The sequence below is a fragment of the Ranitomeya imitator genome, chromosome 9, assembly GCF_032444005.1.
Source record: "Ranitomeya imitator isolate aRanImi1 chromosome 9, aRanImi1.pri, whole genome shotgun sequence".
Classification (NCBI taxonomy): domain Eukaryota; kingdom Metazoa; phylum Chordata; class Amphibia; order Anura; family Dendrobatidae; genus Ranitomeya; species Ranitomeya imitator.
Window position 1 is genome coordinate 75,960,537 of NC_091290.1, and position 9,863 is coordinate 75,970,399.

At 43.9% G+C, this 9,863-nt stretch overlaps 1 protein-coding gene across 1 annotated transcript; it reads right to left on the reverse strand.

Moving 5' to 3' along the window:
* Positions 1 to 7,487: 7,487 nt before the first annotated feature.
* On the reverse strand, positions 7,488 to 9,395 carry LOC138648567 (uncharacterized). The gene is made up of 2 exons (XM_069738346.1): positions 8,329 to 9,395; positions 7,488 to 8,042 (listed from the first exon to the last, which is right to left on the reverse strand). The coding sequence occupies exons 1-2, from the start codon at positions 8,746 to 8,748 to the stop codon at positions 7,509 to 7,511; spliced, it is 954 nt and encodes a 317-aa protein (XP_069594447.1). The 5' UTR covers positions 8,749 to 9,395; the 3' UTR covers positions 7,488 to 7,508.
* Positions 9,396 to 9,863: the final 468 nt, after the last annotated feature.

Here is a 9,863-nt window from a genome sequence, read left to right on the forward strand (position 1 = left end):
AACCACTGTTTGGGCGCATGGGAGAGCTCAGAAGGGAAGTAGCGCCATTTGGAATGCAGACTTAGATGGAAAGGTCTGCAGGCATCACATTGCGTTTGCAGAGCCCCTAATGTACCGAAACAGAAGAAACCCCCCACAAGTGACCCCATATTGGAAACTAGACCCCCCAAGGAACTTATCTAGATGTGTGGTGAGAGCTTCGAACCCCCAAGTGTTTCACTACAGTTTATAACGCAGAGCCGTGAAAATAAAAAATCCTTTTTTTCTGCAAAAATTATTTTTTAGCCCCCAGTTTTGTATTTTCCCAAGGGTAAGAGAAGAAATTGGACCGCAAGTGTTGTTGCCGAACTTGTCCTGAGTACGCTGATACCCAATATGTGGGGGGGAACCACCGTTTGGGGGCATGGCAGAGCTCGGAAGGGAAGCAGCGCCATTTGGAATGCAGACTTAGATGGATTGGTCTGCAAACATCACGTTGCATTTGCAGAGCCCCTGATGTAACTAAACAGTAGAAACCCCCCACAAGTGACCCCATATTGGAAACTAGACTCCCCAAGGAACTTATCTAGATGTGTTGTGAGAACTTTGAACCCTCAAGTATTTCACTACAGTTTATAACGCAGAGTCATGAAAATAAAAGAAAATTTTTTCCACAAAAATTATGTTTAGCCCTCAGTTTTGTATTTTCCCAAGGGTAACAAGAGAAATTGGACCCTAAAATTTGTTGTCCAATGTGTCCTGAGTACGCTGATACCCCACATGTTGGCGTAAACCCCTGTTTGGGCGCACAGTAGAGCTCGGAAGGGAAGGAGCACTGTTTTACTTTTTCAATGCAGAATTGGCTGGAATTGAGATCGGATGCCATGTCCCATTTGGAGAGCCCCTGATGTGCCTAAACAGTGGATCCCCCCAATTATAACTGAAACCCTAATCCAAACACACCCCTACCCCTAATCTCAACAGTAACCCTAACCACACCCCTAACTATGACACACCCCTAACCCTAATCCCAACCCTATTCCCAACCATAAATGTAATCCAAACCCTAACCGTAACTTTAGCCCCAACCCTAACCCTACCTTTAGCCCCAACCCTAACCCTACCTTTAGCCCAAACCTTAACTGTAGCCCTAACCCTAGCCCTAACCCTAACCCTAGCTCTAACCCTAACCCTAGCCCTAACCCTAACCCTAACCCTAGCTCTAGCCCTAACCCTAGCCCTAACCCTAATGGGAAAATGGAAATAAATACATTTTTTAAATTTTTTTATTTTTCCCTAACTAAGGGGGTGATGAAGGGGGGGTTTGATTTATTATTTATAGCGGGTTTTTTATCGGATTTTTATGACTGGCAGCCGTCAAACACTAAAAGACGCTTTTTATTGCAAGAAATATTTTTTGCGTTACCACATTTTGAGAGCTATAATTTTTCCATATTTTGGTCCACAGAGTCATATGAGGTCTTGTTTTTTGCGGGACAAGTTGACAATTTCATTGGTAACATTTTCGGGCACATGACATTTTTTGATCGCTTTTTATTCCGATTTTTGTGAGGCAGAATGACCAAAAACCAGCTGTTCATGAATTTCTTTTGGGGGGGGTTCGTTTATACCATACCGCGTTTGGTAAAATGGATAAAGCAGTTTTATTCTTCTGGTCAGTACGATTGCAGCGATACCTAATTTATATTTTTTTATGTTTTCGCGCTTTTATACGATAAAAACTATTTTATAGAAAAAATAATTATTTTTGCATTGCTTTATTCTGAGGACTATAACTTTTTTATTTTTTCGCTGATGATTCTGTATCACAGCTCGTTTTTTGCAGGACAAAATGACGTTTTCAGCGGTGCCATGGTTATTTATATCCGTCTGATCGCGTGTTATTCCACTTTTTGTTCGGTGGTATGATAATAAAGCGTTGTTTTTTGCCTCGTTTTTTTATTTTTATGGTGTTTACTGAAGGGGTTAACTGGTGGGACAGTTTTATAGGATGGTTCATTACGGATGCGACGATATTAAATATGTGTACTTTTATTGTTTTTTTTATTTAGATAAAGGAATGTATTTATTGGAACAATATTTTTTTTATTATTTATTTAGGAATTTTTTTTTTTTATTGACAGATCGCTGATCTGACACTTTGCTGTGCACTGTGTCAGATCAGCGATCACACAGGCACAGCAGGGACGCTTACCAGTGCTTGCTCTGAGCAGGCGCTGGTAAGCACCCTCCCTGCAGGACCCGGATGCAGCCCTGCGGCCATTTTGGATCCGGGCCTGCAGGCCTGCAGGGAGGAGGAGGTAAGAGCCCTCACAGCAATGCGATCACATCGCGTTGCTCCTAGGGTCTCAGGGAAGCATGCAGGGAGCCTCTTCCCTGCGCGATGCTTCCCTATACCACCGGAACACTGCAATCATGTTTGATCGCAGTGTGCCGGGGGTTAATGTGCCGGGGGCGGTCCGTGTCCACTCCTAGCACATAGTGCCGGATGTGAGCTGCGATAGTCTGCTGACACCCGGCCGCGATCGGCCGCTCTCCCCCCGTGAGCGCGGCTCATTGCTCTGGACGTACTATTCCGTCCTTGGGAAGTAGGGCCCACCCCACATGGACGGAATAGTATGTCCAATGGGAGAAAGGGGCTAAATGTTATGCCGAACACAGGGTTTCTAATTTTTTGCATGCCCCTCAAAGATAACAAAAGGAAGAAACCATTGTTTGCGCAGACTACGCTTATGTGTTATACCAAACCAAGGATTCAGACGGCGCTCGGCAAGATGTATGGAAAGAAAGCAATGCAACTAGGGAAAGATTAGAGAGACACCCCTGAATCTCGACTGGTCTTTCACCTCATGAGGCGATCACATTCCTATCCCTGTCTTGCTCTAATCACAGTCCTGGCTAGTGTGTGGGGTAGCAGGAATGCTAATCCTGCCAATTAATTCAGACACAAAGGGAAACAGACAATGGTAAAAGAAAAAAACAATCTGTCTCAGCACACCAAGACTAAAGATACCTTCACACTGACCAACTTAACAATGATATTGCTAGCGATCTGTGACGTTGCAGCGTCCTGGATAGCGATATTGTTGTGTTTGACACGCAGCAGCGATCTGGATCCTGCTGTGACATCGTTGGTCGGAGCAGAAAGTCCAGAACTTTATTTCGACGCTGGATCTCCCGCAGACATCGCTGAATCGGCGTGTGTGACGCCGATTCAGCGATGTCTTCACTGGTAACCAGGGTAAACATCGGGTTACTAAGCGCAGGGCCGCGCTTAGTAACCCGATATTTACCTTGGTTACCAGTGTAAATGTTCAAAAAAACACTTCATACTTACATTCCGGTGTCTGTCGCGTCCCTCGGCGTTTTGCTTCCCTGCACTGTCAGCGCCGACCAGCCGTAAAGCAGATTACAGCGGTGACGTCACCGCTGTGCTTTACGGCCAGCCGGCGCTCAGTCAGTGCAGGAAAGCACAGCGACGGGGAACAGACACCAGAATGTAAGTATGTAGTGGGTTTTTTTTACATTAGCACTGGTAACCAGGGTAAACATCGGGTTACTAAGCGCTGCCCTGCACTTAGTAACCCGATGTTTACCCTGGTTACCAGGAGACTTCGCATAGTTGGTCGCTGGAGAGCTGTCTGTGTGACAGCTCTCCAGCGACCACACAGCGACGCTGCAGCGATCGGGATCATTGTCTAAATCGCTGCAGGGTTGCTAAATGTGACAGTACCTTAAGAAATGGTATATGAATGGAGAGGAAGGGAGAGGCAAGCCAAAAGGGAGAGAAAGGGAAGGAAGACACCAGAGAAACTTCCAAACAGCAATCTAAGGAGAAGACTCCTAAACGACTTCTCTTTCTACTGCTCACAGCTCTTAACCAATTCCAAGGTATAGCAAACTATCACAGGCAACTAATCAAGCTAAGATATGAGTAGCTATACCAGAGAGAAGTAGAAAAAAATCAGAACAGCTGAGATAGCTTAGGGTGGAAGGCTTTATGAGACCAGCATGAGAGTTTAACCCTGGCAAACGAAGAACAAGGGAAAACTTCATAGCTAACTGGAAAGCAAAGCAGATCCAATCAGTGCAGGCATGTGTGTAGGCAATTGGATTCTATTGATATGCTGACTATCCCATGATCTTTTCTGAGTATGATAATTGAGCTTCAAAATAAAAATATGTGTATGGTTTTACACAATATTTTGACTATTCTGATTTATAGAGAAATAATCTTTTTATTTGGAAAAAGAAATCTAAGGCGTTGAGAAAAATCATCAAGTGTAATACTGTAATACAACACCTATTCTGCTGAATGGTGACTGATTAGAAGAACCGTCTGGGCAAAGGATTTTTTGGCTATGCATTAATTTGATCCTGAGGTTTGGTGCTCCCCTACTATCATTTTGGGTGTTTCTATAATATGTTTGCTGATATCAGGATGATTATATTCCAATGTTTTCTGTTAATACAACATACAGCGGAAATAAAAAGTATACATACTTGCACCTCTGTTTATATACCAGTTTTTTGTCATGTAAAAAAATCATATCAAGAAGAATAATTTCATATACAGTGGGGCAAAAAAGTATTTAGTCAGTCAGCAATAGTGCAAGTTCCACCACTTAAAAAGATGAGAGGCGTCTGTAATTTACATCATAGGTAGACCTCAACTATGGGAGACAAACTGAGAAAAAAAAATCCAGAAAATCACATTGTCTGTTTTTTTATCATTTTATTTGCATATTATGGTGGAAAATAAGTATTTGGTCAGAAACAAAATTTCATCTCAATACTATGTAATATATCCTTTGTAGGCAATGACAGAGGTCAAACGTTTTCTGTAAGTCTTCACAAGGTTGCCACACACTGTTGTTGGTATGTTGGCCCATTGCTCCATGCAGATCTCCTCTAGAGCAGTGATGTTTTTGGCTTTTCGCTTGGCAACACGGACTTTCAACTCCCTCCAAAGGTTTTCTATAGGGTTGAGATCTGGAGACTGGCTAGGCCACTCCAGGACCTTGAAATGCTTCTTACGAAGCCACTCCTTCGTTGCCCTGGCGGTGTGCTTTGGATCATTGTCATGTTGAAAGACCCAGCCACGTTTCATCTTCAATGTCCTTGCTGATGGAAGGAGGTTTGCACTCAAAATCTCACGATACATGGCCCCATTCATTCTTTCATGTACCCGGATCAGTCGTCCTGGCCCCTTTGCAGAGAAACAGCCCCAAAGCATGATGTTTCCACCACCATGCTTTACAGTAGGTATGGTATTTGATGGATGCAACTCAGTATTCTTTTTCCTCCAAACACAACAAGTTGTGTTTCTACCAAACAGTTCCAGTTTGGTTTCATCAGACCATAGGACATTCTCCGAAAACTCCTCTGGATCATCCAAATGCTCTCTAGCAAACTTCAGACGGGCCCGGACATGTACTGGCTTAAGCAGTGGGACACGTCTGGCACTGCAGGATCTGAGTCCATGGTGGTGTAGTGTGTTACTTATGGTAGGCCTTGTTACATTGGTCCCAGCTCTCTGCAGTTCATTCACTAGGTCCCCCCGCGTGGTTCTGGGATTTTTGCTCACCGTTCTTGTGATCATTCTGACCCCACGGGGTGGGATTTTGCGTGGAGCCCCAGATCGAGGGAGATTATCAGTGGTCTTGTATGTCTTCCATTTTCTAATTATTGCTCCCACTGTTGATTTCTTCACTCCAAGCTGGTTGGCTATTGCAGATTCAGTCTTCCCAGCCTGGTGCAGGGCTACAATTTTGTTTCTGGTGTCCTTTGACAGCTCTTTGGTCTTCACCATAGTGGAGTTTTTTGGAGTCAGACTGTTTGAGGGTGTGCACAGGTGTCTTTTTATACTGATAACAAGTTTAAACAGCTGCCATTACTACAGGTAATGAGTGGAGGAAAGAGGAGACTCTTAAAGAAGAAGTTACAGGTCTGTGAGAGCCAGAAATCTTGATTGTTTGTTTCTGACCAAATACTTATTTTCCACCATAATATGCAAATAAAATGATAAAAAAACAGACAATGTGATTTTCTGGATTTTTTTTTCTTAGTTTGTCTCCCATAGTTGAGGTCTACCTATGATGTAAATTACAGACGCCTCTCATCTTTTTAAGTGGTGGAACTTGCACTATTGCTGACTGACTAAATACTTTTTTGCCCCACTGTATGTATCCACCTTTAATGTCACCTATAATCTGTTCAATTCAATTGAAGAACAAACTTAAATCTTTTCAGAAGGAAAAAGAAAATATAGATCTAAAATTATGTGGTTACATAAATATGCACAACTCTTAAACTAATTATTTGTTGAAATGCTCTTTGAATTTATGATAACATCTTTTGTGTAGGGGTCCATTAGCATGGCACTGTTACGAGGGTGTCACGTCCCTGTGGAAGACATGAAGTTAGATGGTCACATCTGGTAATGAATCGCAGGTCTTCTTTAGAAATGGTGTGATTTGTGTCTCATTTAAATGGATTTAGTTTCTTCTGGTGCTGAAGAGGTTATCAACTCTTTCTATAAGAAACACGCAGCTCCTTTTCAGCTGCTTCTAATCTGGTCATCATTACCTCTTACCTCTTCCTACATAAACTGGTCAGACCTTTTTGTTCCTGCCAGTGAAAGATTTGTCTTCCTGTGCTGGATGATAAAGTAAAGTGGTTGGAGCAGAATTGCTGGAGAAGTGGTCTGTGGTTTGCTTTAGTACATGTGTGTTTGTCTCCAGGTCCTTGTTCCCATTTAGTTTATTCCTCCGTGTCCCTATCATCCGTCGGATTGTTGGTTAGCGCTTTTGTATAATAGAGGTTTTCTGTTATCCTTGTTTTGTCTTTGTGCTTTATTTACTTTACATTTCTGTCCCTTGCCACATTGGGCAGGTGAGAGGACAAATCAGGGTTTAACAGGAGCATAGTAAGGTTGGACATTCGGGCCTCTCTAACTTCAAAAGTACCCCTGAGATAGGGATATTTAGGGTCCCAGTTCCAGGTACAGTTTGAGGCTCCCCTTCCTTAGCAAACCCCGGCACAGTGTGACAAGCACATCTAGAATTTGCAATATTTGCCCACTACTCCTTGCAGTAGCTCCAAATCTGACAGATTATGAAGCATCTCCTGTGTACATTGCCCTCTTGAGGCCACCAACACATTTTCAATTAAAATAATTTCTGGGCTCTGGCTGGACCCTATTATATCTTTGATCTTTTTCCTGCAAAGCAATTCTTTTGTTGGTATGGAGGTATGCTCAATGGGGGAGCTGCAGAAGCTTCGGGACATGTGCCAACAGTTGGCGGCGGGGCCAAAATAGAAACCAAGTGTCTGAACTTTTTTTGTTGTGTGTTGTACAGCTAAAAAAAAGTTTGTTAATTTAACAATATATATATATCCCACCAATCAAGCTGTTGAGAGTGAAGTTAAATGAAAAGTTTTTATTATTAACCAATTCTTAACAACATTACAATTTAAAAATCCGTAAGAAAACAAAAAAAATAAAATCACAAATCGTGATACACCGAATCTTCGTTCCGAACATGAAGGTGCCTGATGGGCGAAGAAATGTGAGACGGCATTGTCGGGTATGAGTTTTGGTGTGACGGGCCAAAGTGGGACACGGGGAAATTGGGCCGTCCTGGAGTTTGTGGCCAATAGGGTGGACAATATGCGGACTCTGGCCGCTCAATTGGACGTGAAGAAACCAACCGTGTGTTTTCATCTAAACTGCCATCCAATCCCTTACTAACAGCCTCAAAAATAAGACGCTCGGTTAAAGTTCGCTGCCTTGCTTCCATTGTAGAAAGTTTATCAGCGATGTACAGTCCAAAACCCTCCAAAGCAGGGCTGGTTTTGCGCGTCAACACCTTTTTGGCCATGCTCAACAGTTCATGGGAGACGTCCGAGGTGGCTTTCCGCTTCCTTGAACCCTGCCTCCATTGACTCCGTGCAGGTGCAGCCTCCACTATTTCACTTGTGGAGCAGTCCTGTGCATTGTCCTGTGCACTGTCCTGTCCACTGTCCTGTGCACTCTCCTCCTAGGGAGAAAATAAAAAAGGAAATTATTAAAAACAAAAAAGAAACGAGGTACACCAGCCTAACCGCATAAAAAATATATATTCGTATACATGTGAAAAGTTGCTATATATAGATGGTATGGGTTAAGAATGTCGCCATGTAATACTTTTCTGCGACAGGGTTATGGTCTGTACAGAAAAATGATAAAACTTCGAATTCATGGTATAATCAGATGGAGACAAAGCTGAAAAATAATATCGAATTATAGGCCACATTGGTGAAACAGTGCTGCAAAGATGTACTTACTGGTTGCCCTTGTGAGTCCAGCTCGACGTGGTTCTGAGGTACTGTCGGTTCCACGGGTGCCAACAACCGCAAACACGTTGATGACCGTGGCACCTCTTGGTCCCGAAGAAAATTCAGGTAATCAAAATACCATAGCTTCGGGACATAAACCTCTTCTGTTGAAGACCCAGACTTGGAACTGTGAAGGACCTTATTGAGCTCCTTCCTCCAGACCGTGCGCAGCGCCTGAATTTTCTTCTTTACTACAGTTTCTGTGGCTTGCTCTTCCGGTGCATGGAGATTGTATAATTCGATCAGCTTGGAATATCCGGCCTTACGCTTTTCCCTGTTAGAATACTCAGGCGATTTTATTTTCCAAAGGCATGGGAAAGACTGGTAGATCTCCAGGAACTCGCGTATAAATTCTACACGATTAGACATCTGTAAAAATAAAAACAAAAAAAGTTAGGCGTTTGACAAATAGTACATTAAAACAGCTACAGTGAAAAGTGGACAAAACATAACAAAAAAAAAACGTCACAGAGGTGCAAACGCCACTTTGAAAAACAGCATTCATTTTCCCATATGCCACGCCCTATGCCACCACCCGCTTCACTACAGCAGTCACACAAAGCACTCATGCCGACCATACATTGTTCCATCTGCCACGCCCTAGGCCACCATAACCCACAACAGCGTACCACCCGCTTCACTACAGCAGTTGCACAAAGCACTCATGCCGAACATACATTGTTCCACCTGCCACGCCCTAGGCCACCATAACCCAAAACAGCGAACCACCACATATATACAAGCAGCCGCACAAAGCGCTCTTGCTGACCACACATTGTTCCATTTGCCATGCTCTAGCCCACCATAACCCACAACAGCGAACCACCACATACATACAAGCAGCTGCACAAAGCGCTCATGCTGACCACACATTGTTCCATTTGCCATGCTCTAGCCCACCATAACCCAAATCAGGGAACCACCACATACATACAAGCAGCCGCACAAAGCGCTCATGCTGACCACACATTGTTCCATTTGCCATGCTCTAGCCCACCAGTCACAACAGTGTACTACGAAGTGCTCCTGCCGACCATACAGCGTACCATCTGCCACGCTGTAGCCCTCCAGTTACAACAGCATACCATCCGCTTCGCTTCAGCGGCGGAACGAAGTGCTCCTGCCGACCATACAGCGTACCATCTGCCACGCTGTAGCCCTCCAGTCACAACAGCGTACCATCCGCTACGCTCCAGCGGCGGAACGAAGCACTCATGCCGACCATACAGCGTTACATCCACCACGCCCAAGCGGTTTACATACTTCGAAGCTGCGGTGCAAAGCGTGGTATATTCTGAGAAGTACAAAAATCCGATGTCCAGGTCCACCAAGTGTCCAAGTACGAAGTGAAGAAAGGAAATTTTGAAAGCAGTGAGGTGGCATTGGGAACAATAGCGCTCAGGTGACAAATTTTTCAACCAATTGTGTGCACAGAACCTTTGGCCTATCAGCACACTAGCTAGCAGCACAACACGCCCCTAGTG